The sequence below is a fragment of the Mobula hypostoma genome, chromosome 17, assembly GCF_963921235.1.
Source record: "Mobula hypostoma chromosome 17, sMobHyp1.1, whole genome shotgun sequence".
In the NCBI taxonomy this organism is placed as follows: domain Eukaryota; kingdom Metazoa; phylum Chordata; class Chondrichthyes; order Myliobatiformes; family Myliobatidae; genus Mobula; species Mobula hypostoma.
In genome coordinates, this window is record NC_086113.1 from 9,147,681 (window position 1) to 9,170,190 (window position 22,510).

Consider the following 22,510-nt stretch of genomic DNA (forward strand, 5'->3'; position numbering starts at 1 on the left):
GCAGGCCAAGATGACATCCAAACTGGTCCTATATGCCAGTGTCCAGCCCGTATCATTTTAAACCTTTCTAATCATGGACCTGTTCAACCAAGTTGTTACTGTAGCTGCCCCAGCCACTTTCTCTGACAGCTGATTCCACATAGACACCACTGTTTGTATAAAACAACATTGTCCCTCAAGTTCCTTTTTAAATCTTCGCCTCCCACCTTAAACCCCAAGTTCTTGATACCCCAAATGAGTAGAAAGATTGAGTGCATTCACCCTATCTATGGTCCTGATGATTTTGTGTACCTCTGTAAGGTCCCCCCTCTGTTTGCTGTTCTATAAGATGGGTTCCCAACCTTTTTATGCCCTGCGCCAATGCCATTAAGCAAGGGATCCTTGGATCCCAGGTTGGGAACCCCTCTGCTCTAGTCTGTTCAAACTTTCCCAATTACTCAGTCCCTCATGGCCCGGCAGCATAGCAGTTAGCATGACACTATTACAGCGCAGGATTTCAGAGTCGATTCCAGTGCTGTTTATAAGGAATTTGTATGTTCTCCCCATGACTGTGTGGGTTTCTTCTGAGTGCTTGCGTTTCCTCCCACAGTCCAAAGACATACCAGTAAGTAGGTTAACTGGTACTTAGATTATGAGAACACTCAGTCCTGTTTTATTGTCATTTAGAAATGCATACATGCATTAAAAAATGATACAATGTTTCTCTGGAGTGATATCACAGAAAACAGGACAAACCAAAGACTAACACTGACAGAACCACATAATTGTAACATATAACATTATAACAGCAGTGCAAAACAATACCATAATTTGATAAAGAACAGAACGTGGGCACAGTAAAAAAAAAGTCTCAAAGTCCCGAGTCGATCGACTCCCAAGTCCCTGATAGCAGGTGGCAAAAGGGAGAAACTCCCTGCCATAAACCTCCAGGCACCGTCAACTTGCCAATACCTTGGAAGCAGCCGACCACAGCCGACACCGAGTCCACCTGTCCGAAAAACTTTGAACTTCCGAGCAGCCTCTCTGATACAGCCTCTAAAGCGCCATCCTCTGCCGAGCGCCTTCGACCTCTCCCCGGCTGCTGAAACACACAAAGCCGAGGATTCCGGGCCCTTCAGCTCCGGAGATTCCGGTTACCACACATTAGCAGTGGCAGCGAAGTGGGCATTTCAGAAATTTTCCAGATGTTCCTCCGTGCTCTCACGCCTGTCTCCATCAAATCAGAATTGTGCACGGTCCCCTACTTGACAGATAACAGCTATCATCACTGAAGTGGCCGCGCGCGCTGTCGTCGTGCCGCCATCTTCTTCCCCCCTCCCAGGAGGACTTGTGTTTTGTCCTGTGATTAGACTAGGGTTCAGTAGGTGGGTTTCTGGGTGGTGTGGCTCGTTGGACGGGAAGGGCCTGATCTGCCCTGTATGGACAAAGAAAATTGTGAGGGGAAGCATTGCACTTCAGAAAAGCTCGGACAGGTGGCGCTGTGGAGCTGAGCAGTACTGACAGCGGGGCGGAGCAGAGCGAAGATCAGCAGAAACCAAAAGCAAACCAGCACTAGGGCACAGGAAATTTAAACCCGACCAGATTGAAACCTGTGTGACAGCTGGTCTTGGTTGAAATAACTTGATTATGAGCTTATAGGTAAGGGAAATGAAAACTAGGAGGAGGTAAAGGAGATGAAAACACATGCTCAATGTTTTAGGAACAGCTTCCCCTCTGATCAGATTTCTGGTGGACAATGGACACTACCTCACTGATCTCCCTCCTGGCACTCACCCTAGCGAGTGGAACAAGTCCTACACCTGCCCCTACACCTCCTCCCTCACTACCATTCAGTCCTTCCAGGTGAGGTGACACTTCACCTGTGAGTCTGATGGGGTCATCTTCTGTATCCGGTGCTCCCAGTTTGGCCTCCTGTATATCAGTGAGACCCGAAGTAGATTGGGAGACCGCTTCGCCAAGCACCTACAATCCATTTGCCAGAAAAAGCGGGATCTCTCAGTGGCCGCCTATTTTAATTCCACTACCCATTCCCATTCTGAAATGACCATCCATGGCCTCCCCTACTGTTGCTATGAGGCCACGCTCAGGTTGGAGGAACAACACCTTGTATTCCATCTGGGTACCTCCAACCTGACAGCATGAACGTTGATTTATCGAACTTCCCGTAATGCCACCCCCCCCTTCATCACTCCCCATCCCCTTTTCCCTCTCTCACCTTGTGTCCTTGCCTGCTCATCACCTCCTTCTGGTGCACCTCCTTCCCCCTTTTCCTCCATGGCCTTTCATCTTCTCCTATTAGATTTCCCCCTTCTCCAGCTCTGTGTCTCTTTCACCAATCAACTTTCCAACTCTTTACTTTACCCCTCCTCCCAGTTTTTCACCTTGTTTCATCCCTCCTTCCCCCCCCCTCACCTTTTTAACTCTATTTCTCATCTAGTTTTCTCCAGTCCTGCTGAAGGGTCTTGGCCCGAAATGTCAACTGCACTCTTTTCTATAGATGCTGCCTGGCCTGCTGAGTTCCTCCAGCATTTTGTGTGTGTTGCTCAGATTTCCAGCATCTGCAGATTTTTCTCTTGTTTGTTACTGTAATGTAGTTTTTTTTATGTATTGTAATGTACTGCTGCCATGCAACAACAAATTTAATGACATCTCAGTGATATTAAATCTGATTCTGCAACTTTTACTGTAGTTCTGATGAATTTTCAGGATGAATAGGGTCAGACAGTTTCATCCTTTCTCCCACAGACCCATATCTCTTCAATATTTAGCTTTACTTTGTGTCTCTGTTTCCTCAGATGCAGGGGAAGGGGTGGATAATAGGAAGGGAAGAGGAGATGGTTTGTGATTTATGGTGGAGCACGAAGGATAAGCTGAACACTGAGCAATTTAAATTTATTTATCACAGTTACATGAAAGCATGCAGTGAAATGTGTCTTTTGCATTAACAACCAACACATGCAGGGGTGTGCTGGGACCAGTCTTCAAGTGTCACCATGTACACTGGCGCTGACATAGCATGCCCACCGTGCTTGGCAGAACACAAGCAGCAACAAAACAACAACAGCAAAACAAGTCCCTTTCCCTCCTCACACCCACACACCGAGACAGGCCTCCAACTTCCAGTCTCAAGTCTCCAGGCTTTGGCTATTGGGCTTCAAATTCCGGTCTCCAGATTGACCTTTGGGCTCCAATCTTTAAACATAATACCGTAAGATATAGGAGCAGAATTATGCCATTTGGCCCATCGAGTCTTCTCCGTCATTGCATTGTGGTTGATCCATTTTCCTTTCAGCCCCAATCTCCTGACTAATCAAGAATCTGTCGATCTCTGGTTTAAATGTACCCGGTGACTTTGCCTCCACATCTGCCTGTGGCAACGAATTTCACAGATTCAGCACCCTTAGGCTAAAGAAAATCCTCCTCATCTCCGTTTTAAATAGGTGTCCCTCTATTCTGAGGCTGTGCCGGCTTTGGTATTGAGTCCCAGACCAGCTGATGACAGGATCTGGAACTCCAGGCTCGAGTTTCAATTGTCACCTCAACCCCCACTGCCCTGTTTGCTCTCTTTCCTACTACACTCTTTATCTTTTCTCAATTTTCAGATGAGTTCTTAAATTGGCATTTTTTTTTCTGTCTTCTTGCTGTGCACAGGCTGCTGCTGGACAAAGAGTGGATCTGCGAGGGTAGAATCAGTAAATGGCTTGGCTCGTCTAAAGAGATTAGCTTTAGTTATCACGTGCATCAAAACATACAGTGAAATGTGTCATTTGCAGCAATGACCAGCACAGTCCGAGGATTGTGCTGGGGGCAGCCCACAAGTTGCACCGTGCTTCCACTGCCAACAGAGCATGCTGTATCTTATTAACCCTCACCCACCCATCTTTTTGGAAAATGGGAGGAAACTCTAATAAACCAATGCCGCTGCTGGCGACCACATGGGGGGGTTACCCAGTATGACGTGCCCTCCGATCAATCCAATAAAAATGTTCTGAAACATCGAAGAAATTTATTTGGTCCTTTATCAGCAATCTTAAAGCGATGAAACTAAACCTGGCGATGTTAAATGGACTTAAGCGATCTTGCGATTTCAAATGCAATTAAGTGGTCAACAAAAGATATCACACCTGGTAGTTCCTATCTTTAAACTAACCAAGACAAAGCACAAATATGCAACTAAACCCTTTGCTTTTACCATACCCCCACCCATCTGGCTAGCTACCATAATACACATCATGTGGCGCTCTGGGGTGCAGTGGGGGGGGGGGTTTGACAGTCCACCCCAGCATTCCAAGTGGCCAGCACTATTTATTGTTGTTTTAAAATGCTGTTGTGGGATTATGGTGGATGTTGAAGTTCATTTATCGTTCCAATTTTTAGCTTGGGTTAAACAGTTATTCGTTTGTGGGTCACCCTGACTATAACCAGAGTGTGGTTATAATCACCTCCCCTGTCTATATGTGACTGAGTGGGTTCTCTCCCTGGGTCATAGTGCCCGGTCTGTTCTTGCGCTTGTCACAATAAAACCGGCAGTTGACCTAGACGAGGTTCTCCCATCTGTCATCATGGACAAAATGTTTGCCACGATAATAAAGACGTAACACAAGTTCAATGCAGATAGGAAACTGATACACGGCTCTAGCACAAAGCAAACCCATGTGGTATTGGGAAGAGCATGTGAACATCTTACAGACAGCAGTGGAATAGAGCCTGGGTTGCTGACACTGCAATTACGTTATGCTATTCACTGTGCCACTGTGGTTTAAGTCATTGAGGTCTCAGCAAGGTAAGCAAAAGTTGCCCTGGGTGAAGATTAAATTAGAATTGGAGAAGATGTCACCCTCTGCTTTAAATATACCCAAATGACTTGGCCTCCACAGCTGTCCGTGGCAATGGAAACCTCAGATTCACAACCCTCTTGGTTAAGAAGTTCCTCCTCATCTTTTTTTAAAGGGACATCTCTGTTCTGAGGCTGTGTCCTCTGGTCCTAGATTCACTCACCATAAGAAACATCCTCTCCACATCCACTCTATCTAGGCCTTTCAGTATTCGATAGCTTTCAGTGAGGTCTCATCTCGTTCTTCTAAACTCCAGCGAGTAGAGTCCCAGACGTTACTCCTCCTACACTCCTCGTATGTTAACCGTTTCACTCCCAGAATCCTTCATGTGACACCCCTCTGGAATGCCAGCATGTCTAAGCCAGTCTTGTGTATATACGGCTACACTCAACATATATGTGTACAATGTGTTCTATCAGATTGCTTTCATACAGTATTTGTGTTTATTGTGTTTATTTTTGTTTATTGTTGAATGCCCCTGCCACACCCCCCCCCCATCTCAGTTGCCTCTGTATTGTTCTGGAAATTTCTTTGCTTCAGTGGCAGGTATCATATTACTTGGATCTGGCTTTCTGATTGATTAGTGTTATCAATGGAATTTCTGTTATCAGTGGTCTGGTATAAGAAGGCCACACTCTTTGAATCTTAAACCTTTGAACTGAGATAGCTATATTCAAGTAATGCCATCAAGCTGGAGGCTATCCAGGCGGAATAGAAGGTGTGGCTCCTCCAGCCTGAGGTATCTTTGAATCTTTCTCGTTTCCCCCACTCTTCCTTTCATCTGCTTCTCTCTTCTCTCTCGAACAGTAGGTTCTTCCTTTCTATCCGTTACTCTTGTAACACTTATTAAAATGACTGCAATCAACAAGTTTTATACTTCATTCTTAACTTCTGAAGAACCTTTGGATCCAAATCTATCAAATATTGAAAGGCCTAGATAGGGTGAATGTGGATAGGAGGTTTGCTATGGGGGGGGGGGGAGTCTAGGACCAAACAGCACAGCCTCAGAATAGGTTGGGCACAGGGCTAGCAAACCTATCCTGTAAAAACACAGAGCTATAGAAATTTCAACAGAAGCTTTAAGGACCTCCTCCCTGGGAGAGAAAGGATCTTTGAAGATGGTCTATATCTGGATACAGTTTGAAGGACTGGCCCAGGATGGAGACTCTACCAAGCTGTAGTCAGTGGCCTATGCTCCAGTGGGGGTGAATGCCAAAGAAGGAGAACTTGCGATCATTTTATTAAGAGGCAAGAATAGAAAGGAAGAAACATGGCAAGAGTGAACAAGAAATAAGAGAGAGGCAGACAAAGGGGAAACTTTTCTGGTAAAACACTTTCTCTGTTTCTCTACTAGGAAAAACTCACTGATCAACTACGTGTTTATAGGCGATTACTTAAAAATACAAACAAGCGTAAGAAAGTTAAACTACAAGAAAAATAACAATTATATAGACAATCGAAAATTGTGTGTTGTTAATGCTGCATCAGATCCAGAGTAACAATCATTTCACTCTTGTTTACACTCGTGCGCTGAAGAATAACAATAAACAATCTTGAATCTAAGCACCGTTCTGCGTGTCTTCATAGGCACTTTACCCAGAGCAATGCCGTTTATCAATTTTGTATTTTTATAATAATTACTTGTGTGTGACTTTTCAGACGAGACCTGAAAATGCCCCTGTGTTGCTGTGGCTTCAAGGAGGCCCTGGAGGTTCCTCAATGTTTGGCCTGTTCGTTGAACATGGGCCTTATGTTGTGACTAAAAACATGACATGTAAGTGCAACTTTGCTCTTATGAGGTTAATATGCTGAATGAATGTACAGAATAATTAAGCCTTTGGAACAGTTTTTCTGTTGCCCACAAATACTTCCACTGAAACTCACCGGTTGATACTTCAGGTTATTTTAAATTGTTTTTAATACAAAATGTTAAGCTCAAATATATAGGGGTGTAGCTACCATATTGTCATGACTGTGAGTGAAGTCACCAGAGAGATGAAGTTGGTAGTATAAAAGTCTTTATTTGGGACACACTCAGGCTGACAGTCTTTGGAGTCGCTTGAGAGAGAAAGAGACATTACAGCACATTTTTATACATAGAACATACACAGAATAGTACAGCACAGTACAGGCCCTTCGGCCCACATTGTTGTGTGGACCCTCAAACCCTGCCTCCCAAATAACCCCCCACCTTAAATTCCTCCATCACCTATCTAGTAGTCTCTTAAATTTCACTAGTGTATCTGCCTCCACCACTGACTCAGGCAGTGTATTCCATGCACAAACCACATTCTGAGTAAAAAAACCTTCCTCTAATATCCCCCTTGAACTTCCCACCCCTTACCTTAAAGCCATATATGTTAATAATCAAAAGTAATTGGACAATTTTTATAGCAACAATGCCTTCATAATGCTTCTTTTGAGTTGCATATAATTTTTCAAATACCTGGATTTTCCCATCAACACACCCAAAATGAGTATTAATTATCATTGTTGCCAAGTCTTAGGTCAATGGGCTGTTAATTGCATTCATGCATATGCAGATATCTCAGTCAATCTGGTGTTTCCTGGTCTCCAATTTATCTAAAATGTAGCTTCAAAAACACCATTGTTCTGAGCTGGATTTTGAACTCAACCTACAATCCATATTCAGTTCTGAAGACTGGTTGCTGTTGAAATTAATATTTGCTAAATTGTATATCTCCAGAATATGCACTAACATATAGTATGTATTTTTGGGTATACTGTGGTTCAAGGAGGAAATATTTATAATTCCTTTCTGTGAGAGATCATGATGTCTGCCTTTAGAGACCTCCTCCACCAATATACACTGTAATTTATAATATATTTACTTCAGAAGTGTGTGGGCATGTGGCCAAGTGGATAAGGCATTGGACTAGCGACCTGAAGGTCGTGAGTTCAAGTCCCAAGGGAATGTGTTGTGTCCTTGAGCAAGGCACTTAATCACACATTGCTCTGCGACGACACTGGTGCCAAGCTGTATGGGTCCTAATGCCCTTCCCTTGGACAACATTGGTGTCGTGGAGAGGGGAGACTTGCAGCATGGGCAACTGCTGGTCTTCCATACAAACTTGCCCAGGCCTGCGCACTGGAGAGTGAAGACCTTCCAGGCGCAGATCCATGGTCTCGCAAGACTTCAGAAGTGTATCAAATCAATGTTCATTACATATTCTCATTTAATGTCTACTGATGTGTAGTAATCATTTCAGCTAAACTGAAAAAACAGGTGTTTGATTTTTGTTTGTTGTTATTTTTCCATATCTGTGCTTTGACCACTACTTATTTTCATATAATTCTTTATTCTTTAGAACTGTTGTATTGTTTTGTTGCGCGACATGCCAACACGCCGCAGCAAATTCCAAATACATGTAAATGTATATGGTAAATAAAATTGATCTTTGTCCCTTGATCTTTGTTTCCCAGAACCGATCTAAGTCTAAAAGAAAAATTGTTATCAAAGTATGTACATGTCACCAAATACCACCCTGAGATTTATTTTCCTGCAGGCATTGGCAGGAATATAAATAAATACAATAGAATTTATGAAAAACTGTCAATAACAAAGTCTGAAAAAATAACCAATGTGCAAAAGACAAATCATGCAGATAATATAAAAGTACATAAATAATACTGTGAACATGATGTGTACAGTCACAAATCCTTCAGTATTTGTTAACTTTCTATGTTACTATAAAATTGCCTTCTGTATAAACATTTCAGTCTGCAAACTACGGAAACTATTCACTTGGCACAGTGGCATAGTGGTTAGCACAGTGCTTTACATTGCAGGAGACCAGGGTTCAACTCCTGCCACTGTCTGTAAGGAGTTTTTGTATATTCTCCCCATGACCGTGCGGGTTCCTCCGGGTGTTCTGGTTTTCTCATGCAGTCCAAAGAACTACTGGTTGGTAGGTTAACGAGTCACTGCAAATTATCCTGTGATTAGGGTAGGGTAAAACTGGGGGTTCTTAAACGGCGTGGCTCAAAGGGCTGGAGGGCCAATTTCGTGCTGTATCTCAATAATAAATACTGTAAATAGTAACCAATTCTCTAAATCTATGGTGCTGAAAAGGATCTTCATATTCTAGTACAGTGTCAGGGACGGGGAGTATTAACCATGTTTGTGATTATGTATGAAAAATTAGCTTTACAGTTGAGGACACGGCTCAGTTCACTGATGTTCATTCTGACTGCCTTAGAAATACTGTTCTTGAGCTAAAGTGAACTCCGTTGTTTTGTGCTGATTGCTTCCTTTCCATGGACTGGATATCATCAAGGCTCGTCGCCAGACAAAATAATACATCTCCCAGTGTATAAATGGGTTTCCTCAAAAGATTTTGCCTAAGTTTATGTAGAGTGTAAAGTTCAAGCAAATCTGTTGATATTTAGAGAACATTGACTTGGAAGACTAATCTTTACCAAAAAACATAGGAGCAGAATTAGGGCATTTGATCCACCGATTGTGCTCAGACATTCAATCATTTATCATCCTCTCAACTCCATTCTCCTGCCTTCTCCCCATAACCTTTCATGCCCTTACTAGTCAAAAAATCTGTCAAATTATGAATATTCAAATGTTAATTTTATTATTTGTGTATTCTGCTCAAATCTAGTGGAAGCCCGGAAGTTCTCATGGACATCAAAGTACTCAATGTTATACATCGACAACCCTGTAAGTGTTTGAACTGTTATGTGTCTTTATTTGCAGAAGTTGTATGTGGCGTGGGAGCGTAGTGGTTAGCACAGCGCTTTACCGTACCAGCAACCTGGGTTCAAATCCTGCCGCTGTCTGTAAGGAGTTTGCATGTTCTCCCCGTGACCGCCTGGGTTTCCTCCCACAGTCCAAATATTAGACTAAGGTTCAATCGGGAGTTGCTGGGCAGCACGGCTTGAAGGGCAGTAGGGCCTATTGTGCACTGCATCTCAATCAATAAATCAATAAACTTAATCATTAGGATTCAGAAATACATGTCCAAGAAGGGGTTTTCTGAGAGTGTATCAAGAGCTCCCAAAAGTAAAGTTCTGATGAAAAGCAAGTCATGTTCTTACTCTTTTTTGAAAGTTTTCTTGATTGATGATGAAATCCTGTTTTCAATTTCTAGTACTCCACTCAGTATCCACTTTTATTTATTTGTCTTTTGAGATACAGCGCAGAATAGGTCCTTCTGGCCCTTTGAGCCACCCCATCAATTTAACCCTAGCGAAATTACAGGACAATTTCCAAGGACCAATTAACCTCCCTAACTGGTAGGTCTTTGGACTGTGGGAGGAAACTGGAGCACCCGGAGAAAACCATAGGGGACGACGTACAGACTCATTACAGATTGGACTTAAACTCCAAACTTCCAATGCCGTGAGCTATAATAGCACCATGCTAACCTCTACTCTGATAATGCCATAGATGAAACTATTGACATTATTTTGTTCCTTAAAGTATTCGTATTGCAATAGATAGAATAAATACCATAAAGTTGGTTTTATCTATAACATTTACAAAATGGCATTAAATATTATGGTTTCACGAGTGAATGAAGCACAGATCCAAGTTTGAGGATCACTCCAAAGTCCAAATGCTCAAAGTTCAATGTAAATTTGTTATCAAAGGATGTGTATGTCACCATATACCACCCTGAGATTTGTTTTCTGGTGGATATTCACAGTAAATGCAAAAAAAACAAGACCGCACCCAACAAGACAGACAAAGACCAATGTGCAAAAGACAACAAACTGTGCAAATATAAAAAGAGAAAAAGAATAAATAAGTACATAGATGAAAAGTCCTTGAAAGTGAGTCCATAGGTTGTGGGGCAGTTCAGTGATGGGGCGAGTGAAGTTATCCCCTTTGGTTCAAGAGCCTGATATTTGAGAGGTAATAACTGTCCCTCAACCTGGTGGTCTTGAGGTGCCTGTACCTTCTTCCCGATGGCAGCAGTGAGAAGAGAGCATGGCCTGGGTGCTGGGGGTCCCTAATGATGGATGTAATGAAGGCGCAAATGACACCAGATATTGCAGACTTCTTTAAAATAAGTAAGATGAAGTGTGTAGCAAATTACTGATGAAGGATTTTATCCTTGTTGAGTGGGTAAAAATCCCTTTTTCCTGGGTGTCTCTGGAGAAGCGACTCATTAGTCCCTCGCAAACGGCCACTGGACTCGGCAGTGAGAATCCACCTTTCCAGACTCCGTATGTCTAGGATCAGTATGACTTGGGTCCCATCAAAACCGGGAAGTTGGGATGTCTCGACCACCCGAACCCCGACCTGTATGAATAATGTGTAAATACAGCCCCCCTGCAATTAGCCATCGACAAGAAATAACAGATTGTACACTGCATACAATTGTAAAGAAAGTATATTTATGAATGTCAACTTGCTCAAACCATTATTAAAGAAGAAAGAGAAAAAAACAAAAGGGCCCATTATAACTAAAACAGTCAAATGTGCCCAAGGCTGGAGCTCAGATCTTTCAAAAGCTGGATGTGATTGTTTTACACAAAGTACCAACACATCACCAGTTTAATTGCCCACCTTGATTCTATCGACTCGTGCATTCCAGTTGGATCGAATCTTATGGCTAGTGGTCTTGAGCTTCTCGCTCCATCTCATGACGAAAAGAACTCAACATGACCCCCCTGCCCCACTGTCCGTCACCAAACATCTCCGCCCAGCTTTCTCTCGAACCTTCTGGCTGACTTGACATTCCTATGCTGAACATCGCAACCCGTATCTTTAACGGTGACCCAAACACCACCAGCAGATCAGCTGGCTCCCACAGAAAGCCATTAATTGAACTCACCTGCACATTACCAGTAAAATCTTAACCAGGGCATTATATGTGCAAACCACCAAATCAAGGATCCAGGAACTAAAATTTAGCCTTTTCACTATCAAGATATACATTTTAGGATCATAAATGTTTCTAATAATTAATAACTTTAAATAATGAAATTTTGACTCAACAGACTTTTTTCACCCATTCTGGCTTCTTTTGAATCAACTAATATGCCAGAGATCAGAATAACTGAGAGAAATGGAGAATTATTTTCTCTAGAGTTAAAGAGAAAGTTGCAAATTACGACTAAAAATGTGTGGGCCCACATTGGTTCCCATTAAACAATAAAAAATATTAAATGGGAATGTCAATCACATCTATGGGTATAAACACAAGAAATTCGGAAGATGCTGGAAATCCAGAGTAGCACACACAAAATGCTGGAGGAACTCAGCAGGTCAGGCAGCATCTATGGAAATGAATAAACATTCAACATTTCTGGCCGAGACCCTTTATCAGGACTGGAAAGGAAAAGGGAAGAAGCCAGAATAAGAAATTGGGGGGAGGGGAAGATATACAAGCAGGCAAGCAATAGGTCCTATGGTCCACTCCCCTTTCCTATCAGATTCTTTCTTCTTCAGCCCTTTACCATTTCCTCCTATCACATCCCAGCTTCTTACTTCATCCCCCACCTCATCTGCCCACCTTCTCCACCAATCACCTTCTGGCATGTACTTCTTCCCCTCCCCCCACCTTATTCTGGCTTCTTCCCCCTTCCATTTTCAGTCCTGATGAAGGATCTAGATCTGAAATGTTGACTATTTATTCCTCTCTATTGGTGCTGCCTGGCCTGCTGAATTCCTCCAACATTTTGTGTATGGTTTATATAAAATGTTATTTCTAAGGCCTCCATTGGTTACGTTCAGCCATGGATGTTGTGACCTAATTATCTAGATACGCAAGCCTGGGCAGTACAGTGCTGTATGGAGAGCAAGCTGTTACCCATGTAGCAAGCTCCCCCTCTCCACGCATCTGATGAACCCAAAGGAACAGCAGAGACTGACATAGTTTGACACAGCAGCATCGCTGGAGTTGCCAGTCAACATTGAACTCAACATAGGACTGCCTTAGGGACTCCAGCTCTGCATTATTTCCTGGGAGTGTACTCCCGAAGTCTCCCTCATGAGTGGCTATAGCTGCAAGGCAGCAGAGGCTTGAGATCTTGAAAACCTTCTAGATGAGCTGTTGACCATGGCTGACAAGCCCCATCTGCCCAAACATGTTATTTCACAGGTTTATATTTATCTATCTCCAGATAAACTAAATAAAAAGATATCTGAACTTCTGCCAAGGACTGTAGGCTCCACAATTCAAATTGAACATCTACACTTCTTTTTTGGATATAACCAGAGGCTTTCCATCATTATCTTTTTTTTTAATTGGAGCACTTAAATTTTGAAATGGTGGTTGTCCTTGTCAAAGCCAAATAACAAACCTTTCAAATGTGTTAATATAATAGTAAATCAGAAGGGCTAGCTATAATTAGATCAAAAGTGAAGTTGTACTTAAGTGCTGATTTAATCTATTTGCAGTAACCTAGTAGTTTTATAGATGTTTCCCCCTTACCTAGGTTCACTTTCTTCATCTTCCTCCGTTGCTTGAGGGTTACTATATCAGAAAGCTGTGATGACGTATACCCAATTTTGATGCTTGTTTGCACTACTTGTTCCTTATTTTTATATAAAACTTTTTTTTTGCCAAGACAAAAATGAGGTCACTTTTAGTTCAGCTGTGACTTGCTACTATTTATGTGCCCAAAACAAAATGAGAAAGAAGGCAGCTGTTACAGCTATGTGAAACCTTGGTCAGACCCCACTTGGAGTACTGTGTCCAGTTCTGGTCACCTCACGAGAGGAAGGATGTGGATGTGGATACTATAGAGCAAGTGCAGAGGAGATCTGCAAAGATGTGGCCTAGATTGGAGAGCATGCCTTATGAGAATAGGTTCAGTAAACTTGGCCTTTTCTCTTTGGAGTAACAGAGGATGAGAGGTGACCTGATAGAGGTGTATAAGATGATGAGAGGCATTGATTGTGTGGATAGACAGAGGCCTTTTCCCAGGGCTAAAATGGCTAACATGAGGGGACATAGTTTTAAGGTGCTTGGAAGTAGGTACAGAGGTGATATCAGGGGTAAGTTTTTCACACAGAGTGGTGGGTGAGTGGAATGCACTGCCAGTGACAGTGGTGGAGGCGGATGCAACAGGGTAACTTTAAGAAACTCCTAGATTAGTATATGGAGCTTACAAAAGTAGAGGGCTATGTGGTAAGGTAATTCTAGGCCAGTTTCTAGAGTAGGTTACATGGTCGGCACAACATCGTTGGCCGAAGGGCCTGTAAAGTGCTGTAGATTTCTATGTTCAGATAATTTACAAAGGATGCTGAGATTAGTATACAAATGCCACCAGTGAATGGTACCAATTGTTCCATCAGGTTTTTTTTTCTAATACAAATCTTCCCCTGCTTCCTTCTCTCTTTTTCTGATCCTCATTCTGGCTCCTCTCTTACCCTTTCTTTTCTCCCCACCTGCCCATCACCTCCTTCTGGTGCCCTTCCTCCTTCCCTACCTCCCATGGTCCACTCTTCTTTCCTATCAGATTTGTTCTTCTTCAGACCTCTTGCCTGTTCTACCTATCCCCTCACATCTTCTCACTTCTTCCACCCCCCCTCCCCGAAACATCAACTCCTTATTCCTGTCTATAGATACTGCTAGGCCTGCTTGGTGTCCTCCCACATTCCAAAAAGACGTAGGGGTTAGTGACAGTAAATTGTGGGCCTGCAATGTTGGTGCCTGAAGGATGGGCACACTTGTTGTCATTGATGCAAAATGGATCAGTGTGTCAATGTACTTCGAACATGGAACAGTACAGCACAGGAACAGGCTCTTCGGCCTGTTGTGCGGGACCAATCAAATTAGGAATCAAATGGCCAACTAAACTAGTCCTTTCTGCCTACACAATGTCCATGTCCTTCCATTTTCCTTACGTTCATGGGCCTATCTAAATGCCTGTTAAAAGTCTGCTTCTACCACCACCCCGGGGGGGTAGGCGGGGTGTGGTCCTGCCCCTCACATTTCTTTTGAAATTACACCCTCTCACCTCAAATGTATGCCCTCTGCTATTAGACAATTCAACCTTGGGGGGAAAAGGTACTGTCTGTCTACTTTATCTATGCCTCACATAATCTTATAAACCTCTATTAGATCTCCTCTCAGCCTCCACTGCTCCAGAGAAAACAACCCAAGTTTGTCCAAGCTCTCATTATAGCACATGCCATCTAATCCAGGCAGCATCCTGATACTCCTCTTCTGCAGCCTCTCCATGCGACAATAAAGCCAGCCCTAAATCTAATATTTAATACTTGAATCAATGTCACCTTCCCATCGGCTTGAAGCAATCTGGTCATACTCCTCTGATCTTTCCCATTAACAAGGCGTTTTTGTCCACAGAACTGTTCCTCAATGGATGTCTTTTATTTTTTTGCACCATTCTCTGTAAACTCTAGAGACTGTTGTGTGTGAAAATCCTAGAAGATCAGCACTTCCTGAGATACTCAAACCACCCTGTCTGGCACCAACAATTATTCCACAGTCAAAGTCACTTAGATCACATTTCTTCCCCATTCTGATGTCTGGTCTGAACAACAACTGAACCTCTTGACTGTGTCTGCATGCTTTTATGCATTGAATTGTGGCCACATGATTGGCTGATTAGATATTTGCATTAACGAGCAGGTGTACCTAATAAAGTGGCCAGTGATTGTATATGTGGAGATAATGTTTGATTTTTCCTGGAAACTAGGTTGGCACTGGTTTCAGCTTTACTGACAAGACAGATGGTTATGCACGGAATGAAGATGACGTTGGAAGGGACTTGTACAGGTTAGCCATTTCTATTGATTTAGGTATTTACTCTTCAACCAAGAGGAATTTTCCCCCTGTTCCCTTAATGCAGCTAGAAAGGCATCAATTTCTGCTCCAAAATTTCTTCATAAACACAAGATTCTTCATATGCCGAAAATCTTAGCAACACGTAGAAAATGCTGAAAGAACTGAGCTGGTCAGGCAACATCTATGGAGAGGGACATTCGATAACACTTGTGAAGAATATGGGGCATTTAGCTATGTTCTCAAGACCAAATGAGTATTATTTCATATTGTCAATACGAGCGGCTCTGCAGATGCTGGAAATCTAGAGGAAAAACATACAAAATGCCAGTGGAACTCAGCTGGTCACGACAGTATCTATGAAGGGGAATAAATAGTTGACGTTTCCAGCTAACATCCTTCATCAGTCTTGCTGAATGGTCTCGGCCCAAAATGTCGACTGTGTCGGGATGTATTTAGTCTATTCTCTGAGTATGTTTTCAATTGTTCTTTCAGCAGTGCCAGGTCTGATGGAAGTTAGTTTACCTGTAAAAATCAGTCGGGTCCAGCTCACTTGATCTAAGTTCACTTGTAAACCAATTTCCTTCTTCCCTTCTTGAACATTTTTTCCCACATCCTTCAAGTCTGTACTTGTTTCTCTGAGATGAAGTTGATACTTAGGACAAGAAGCTGATTTCTTGAAGAGGTACAGGGGCCTGAAGACACGCTTCAATGTTTTAGGAGCAGCTTCTTCCCTTCCCCTCTGAATGGACAATGAACCCATGTACAATACTTCAATAAATATTTAAAATATTTTTCCTTTCTTTTTGTACTGCCTATTTAATTTTTTAAAATGTTGCTTATTGTAATTTATATATTTTTGTTATTACTGTCTGTATTGCACTGTACTGCTGTCATGAAACAACAAATTTCATGCCCAGCGGTGATATTAAATCTGATTTCCTTGCTTCAGCCTAGTTTGAAATCCATATAGAGGCCTGATAGAATGAGGCCTTTATTGCATTTGCACAAGGAGCCAATATTAATTACATATTCATAAACAATCTCATAAAATGGAGCAACACTCACAACACGCTGGAGGAACTCAGCTGAGTTCCTCCAGTGTGTTGTGAGTGTTGCTTTGATCCCAGCATCTGCAGATTATTTTGTTTACTCTTAAAGTGGAGACAGGATCTCCCCAACAAAAGATTGCAGACATCCCACCTCTCCCAGAACTTCCGGGAGTCTCCCGCATATTAATAGTGGCTCCCTGATGCCTGCAAACTATATACAATATCACGGAAATCAATTTTTTGAGAGCGAGTGAGAGAAAAGCAAGAGAGAGCGCGAGAGCGACCACGAGAGAGAGCGCACGCGCGTGAGAGAGAGAGAGAGAGAGAGTGCAGAGTGTTCCAGAAAAAATATAAAACGTATGTCACCCCAGACTACACTAAAGTGTACCCCCGCCTAATAGGGGTCAAAATAATGACAGTGTTGCTCGCTGCGCTGTTTGCAACAGTGACTTTTCTATTGCCCATGGTGGGTTAAGACTGTAAAAGACATGTTGAGGTGAGTTTAACATATGTCATTCGTTCATTAGCATAGCTAACGTTATTTAAACTAGCTGGCCAGCTGCTAAGGAGCTACTCTATTGCAGACATCCCACCTCTCCCGGAAGTCTCCCACAAATTGATGGTGCTACCTCCCTGAAATGAGTTTTTGCAGGGTGGGATGTCTGAGACTGGTTCTGGTAGTTTTGTTCTGAGACACCTTAACCCATGTTTTTGAAGCACAACACACAGCCTTTACAATGAAATGGATTGAAATGAAAACTTTCACAGCTTTCATTGGTGACAAAGGTATATATTTTTTTGTATGTTAGGGACACAATTATCATGTTCTGCATGTCCCTACTGATATTCTGACTTGACGTGTGTGATTAAATACACAACTGGGGTGGCACAGAGGCTAGTGGTTAGCATAAAACCATTACGGTGCCGGCAACCCAGGTTCGATTCCAGCACCGTCTGTAAGGAGTTTGCACATTCTCCCTGTGACTGTGTGAGTTTCCTCCAGGTGCTCAGTTTCCTCTCACAGTCCAAAGACACACTGGTCAGCAGGTTAGTTCATCACCGGGTGTACACGGGTTGCATGGGCCAGAAGGCGGTGAGGCCGCATCTGGAGTGCTGAGTACTGTGTGCAGTTCTGGTCTCCTTACTTGAAGAAAGATATACTGGCTTTGGAGGCGGTGCAGAGGAGGTTGATTCCAGAGATTGGAGGGGGGTGTGGGGTAGGGTTAGACTATGAGGAGAGATTGAGTCACCCAGGACTGTACTCACTGGAATTCAGAAGAATGAGAGGAGATCTTATAGAAACATATAAAATTATGAAAAGGATAGATAAGACAGAGGCAGGAGAGTTATTTCCACTGCTAGGTGAGACTAGGAGGCATAGCCTCAAGATTTGGGGAGTAGATTTAGGATGGAGATGAGGAGGAACTGCTTTTCCCAGAGAACGGTGAATCTGTGGAATTCTCTGCCCAATGAAGCAGTGGAGGCTACCTCAGTAAATAAATTTAAGACAAGGTTGAATACATTTTTGCATAGTAGGGGAATTAAGGGTTATGGGGAAAAGGCAGGTAGGTGGAGATGAGTCCATGGCCAGATCAGCCATGATCATATTGAATGGCGGAGCAGGCTGGATGGATGGGCTAGACGGCCGACTCCTCCTATTTCTTCTGTTCTTATGTAAGGGCCTGTTACTGTGCTGTATCTCTACATAAATAAAATAAAATATGAGTAGGAATTACTGCAGATACTGGACGTCTAAAGAAGAGGTTCCCAACACAGGGGTTGATAGACCCCTGCTTAATAGTATTGGTCCATGGCATTAAAAGGGTGGGAAACCACTGATCTAAAGTAAAACAAAAATTGCTGGAAATGCTCAGCAGGTTGAGCAGCATTTATAGGGAGAGAAACAGAGCTAACATTTAAGGTTGAGGAGATCTGATTTGAGGTTTGGCCCTTCAGCGTTATTCCTGTTTCTCTTTCCACAGAGGCACCCTGACCTGCAGGGTATTTCCAGCGTCCTCTGTTTTTATTTCAGCAAGTTATATTAGTTATAATCGTTAGAAACAAACTTCTTATGTATGCACAAAAAAAACTGGATGGCTGTCCTCTGTTAGCTGGCAACTATTTTCACCAATCAGAATTGGGTTTATTATCACTGACGTTTGTCACAAAATTTGTTGTTTTGTACAGTGCAATAAATACAGTATAAATTATGATCAGAATATATTTTATAAGTTAAATAGGTAGTGCAAAAATAGTGAGGTAATGTTTATGGATTCATTGTCTGTTCGGAAGGGAGGAAGCTGTTCCTAAAATGTTGAGTTTGTGTCTTCGGGCTCCTGTACCTCCTTCCTGATGGTAACAATGAGAAGAGAGCGTGTCCCAGGCAGTGGGGGTCCTTAATGATGGATACTGCCTTTTTGAAGCACCACCTTTTGAAGATGTCCTTGATGGTGAACTATTCTGTCTCGAATATGAAACAGAATTTCATTGCTCTCCCACCATATCAAGAGGTCTGTGCTTGCTCATGAAATGTTATGGGCAAGATTTGCTATTAACAGTGTCAAGCTATAAGCTAAATAAAAATGGATCCTTTCTTTCTTTGCAGTGCCCTTATCCAGTTTTTTCAGATATTCAATGACTATCAGAAGAATGATTTCTATGCTGCAGGAGAGGTGGGTAATCCTAATATTTTCGCATCCTAAAATTTGCTTGGTTTTGACTATGTTCTTAAAATCAAAGTCTGTGATATTTATTGCTTTTAAAATGAAATTCAAAAGTAATAATTTAGAACATGCAAGCATATTTTAGAAATGTTATAATGATTTTTTTTTCTCTTTGGTTCTCTTTTTTCACGATGGGGTACAAGAAGCAGATTTATGATGGTCATAAATGGTGGTCACAAACTACTGTCTTTGTAGTCTGTTATTGTAATTTTAATGCATCATCTGGTGCATTGTGAGATACATTATTACAAAAGGTATAGAAATTGACTTCCTGTATGAGTTGATTTTGTTCGTTAAAATTAATCATTAATTTTATTGAAATCTTTACAATCTGTGCTTCTGTAATGCTGAGTATTACGTTAGAGTTGTAGAGTTAGTGCCATAGTGATATCAGCTCTTCAGCCCAATTTGTGCATGACAACCCAGATGTCCATCCAAACTAGTCCCATTTGCCTGCATATCCTTTAAAACCCCAACTATCTCTGTACCTGTTAAGAACGTGTTAGGAACAGCTTCTTTCCTTCTGCCATCAGATTTCTGAACAATCAATCAGCCTATGGACACTACCTCAATATTGTTTTTGCACTATATATTTAATTTAATTATGTGTGTGTATATGTACCTATGTGTTTGTGAATGTGTGGGTGTGTATGTATATGCATGTGTGGGTAGGTATGTGTATGTATATACAGTGTACATTTCTTGCTATAATTTATAGTATTTTTAAGGTATTGCACTGTAGCGCTGCTGCAAAATAACAGATATTGTGACAGATGCCAGTGACATTAAACCTGATTCCGATTCTGCATACTTGTACCCATCTTTTCTACTTCCTCTGGCAGCTGGTTCCATACACCTGCCACCTCTATGTGAAAAGCTTCCCCCTCGTGGACCCACCATCCTGTGTAAAGGTTGTCCTTCTGGTCACTTTAATTCTTGCCCTTTCACTTTAAATCTATATCCTCTAATTTTAGCCATCCATAGCATGGGGAAAATGACAGTGATATTATATAGGCTCAATAAGGCACTGATAAGACCTCACTTGGAGTACTGTGTGCAGTTTTGGGCTCCTTGTTTAAAAAAGGATGTGCTGACGTTGGAGAGGGTTCAGAGAAGATTCACTAGAATGATTCCGGGAATGAGAGGGTTAACATATGAGGAACATTTGTCAGCTCTTGGACTGTACTCCTTGGAGTTTAGAAGAATGAGGGGGGACCTCATAGAAACATTTCAAATGTTGAAAGGCATGGACAGAGTGGATGTGGCAAAGTTGTTTCCTGTGGTGGGGGAGTCTAGTACGAGAAGGCATGACTTAAGGATTGAAGGGCGCCCATTCAGAACCGAGATGCGAAGAAATTTTTTTAGCCAGAGGGTGGTCAATCTATGGAATTTGTTGCCACAGGTGGCTGTGGAGGCCAAGTCATTGGGTGTATTTAAGGCAGAGATTGATAGGTGCTCCAATTCCCTCCCACATTCCAAAGTCACACAAGTTAGGGTTAGTGAGATGTGGACATGCTGGCGACATTTGCGGGGCTGCATCCAGCATATCCTTGGATGTCAGTCTTTGACATAAAGGACTGATTTCACTGTATGTTTTGATGTTTCAATGTATCTGTGATAACTTAGTTACTTAGTAACAACGCATGGTGCAATCCTGGTCATATTATGATCGAGGAACGTGTTTGTAGACCGGATATTGAACTTTTTGCTGTTGGACTCCGGCCACTCTCCACTGAGATACAACACTGGGCGCCACGGGAGGTTGTTCCTGCCTGTGGCCATCGAACATGCAGCTCCTCCCGTGGAGGGTCAGAGACCCTGAGCTAATAGACTGGTGCTGGACTTATTTTCCATCTGGCATAGTTTGCAAATTGTGTTTGATTGCTTGTGGTTTTTGTATTGCTATATTTATGCTCTATTCTTGGTTGGTGCAGCTGTAACGAAACTCAATTTCCCTCGGGATCAATAAAGTATGTCTATGTCTTAGTGCCTTTTATGCTGCTGGTGTTTAGTGCAGCAAAGAAGGTCCTCCATCTCTGGTTGTGTTCGGGGCTTCCTTCATCATGTCAGTACCTTCCTTTCAGTTTTCACTGCTGTCATTCACGTGAGTCCTGGGTGGAGACTCAGGAATACCACTGCACTCACATGTAGAAGGATTCTTCATTGCTATTTCCGTAACAATTTTGCTTTACCAGTCAGGGTTGTTAGCCCTGAGCTGATTCCCTGGACCTAGTGGTTTGATGGAGCGCTCTTATTCTGGCCTCTACCCTTTGACCTGTTTGGCATGGGTGACCCTACCAAGAACCAAAGCATAAAGCCCTGACTCCAGCCAGCACAGCTCTCCAGGTCATTGAGGTACGTAGGCCTCCAAACCCTACAACAAGGTTGTGGTCCTCTTGAGCAGATCAGGTTTAATATCACCGGCATATGTCATGAAACTTGTACGAAGCAATATTATAAATATAGAGGAAAAAGCTGTACTACAGTAAGTATGTATATTAGTAACACACACAAAATGCTGGATGAGCTCAGCAGGCCACCTATGGAAAGGAGTAAACAGTCAATGTTTTGGGCCGAGATTCTTCATCAGGACTGGTTTCTCAAGAATGTATATTAAACAGTTAAGTTAACATAGGTAGTGCAAAGAACAGAAAATAAATTTTTAAAAAAATTATTGAGGTGGTGTTCATGGGTTCAATGTTCATTCAGAAAACAGACGTGTGACAAATAAAGCCAATATTTTCTTTATCTCTTTCTTGTTTTCTACCATATCATAAAAAAGATTTAAAATATGGAATCCATTTTGACTTCCTTTAAATTGCATTAATTTTATAAGGCTATATAGGGAATTAGTAACACCAGTGAACAAATTCCAGGATTGTGAATGTAATGGGAATTTTTTCTAAAGTTATTTACGTGTATTTTTCAATATGTGTACATTTTTAGTCCTACGCTGGAAAGTATGTGCCCGCAATTGGTCACTATATTCATATCAACAACCCAACAGCCAAAGTAAAGATCAACTTTAAGGGAATAGCCATTGGAGATGGGCTCTGTGATCCTGAAGTAGTAAGTGGTTTTGTTGTAAATTAAGCAGCATACTTGAATTACAATTTAGTTTTTATCCTGATAAAAGGAAGTTGGTTTTCAGTCAACTTCCTCAT

At 42.2% G+C, this 22,510-nt stretch overlaps 1 protein-coding gene across 3 annotated transcripts in view; it reads left to right on the forward strand.

Moving 5' to 3' along the window:
* cpvl (carboxypeptidase vitellogenic like) overlaps positions 1–22,510 on the forward strand; it is a 74,133-nt gene that overhangs the window by 12,677 nt on the left and 38,946 nt on the right. For 2 of the 3 annotated variants that reach the window (XM_063069529.1, XM_063069530.1), the window contains exons 4-8: positions 6,495–6,609; positions 9,470–9,528; positions 15,486–15,565; positions 19,229–19,295; positions 22,293–22,415. In XM_063069529.1, coding sequence (XP_062925599.1) covers positions 6,495–6,609; positions 9,470–9,528; positions 15,486–15,565; positions 19,229–19,295; positions 22,293–22,415 — 444 coding nt within the window. The remainder of the gene's footprint in view (positions 1–6,494; positions 6,610–9,469; positions 9,529–15,485; positions 15,566–19,228; positions 19,296–22,292; positions 22,416–22,510) is intronic. The other variant, XM_063069531.1, reaches the window with a different exon arrangement.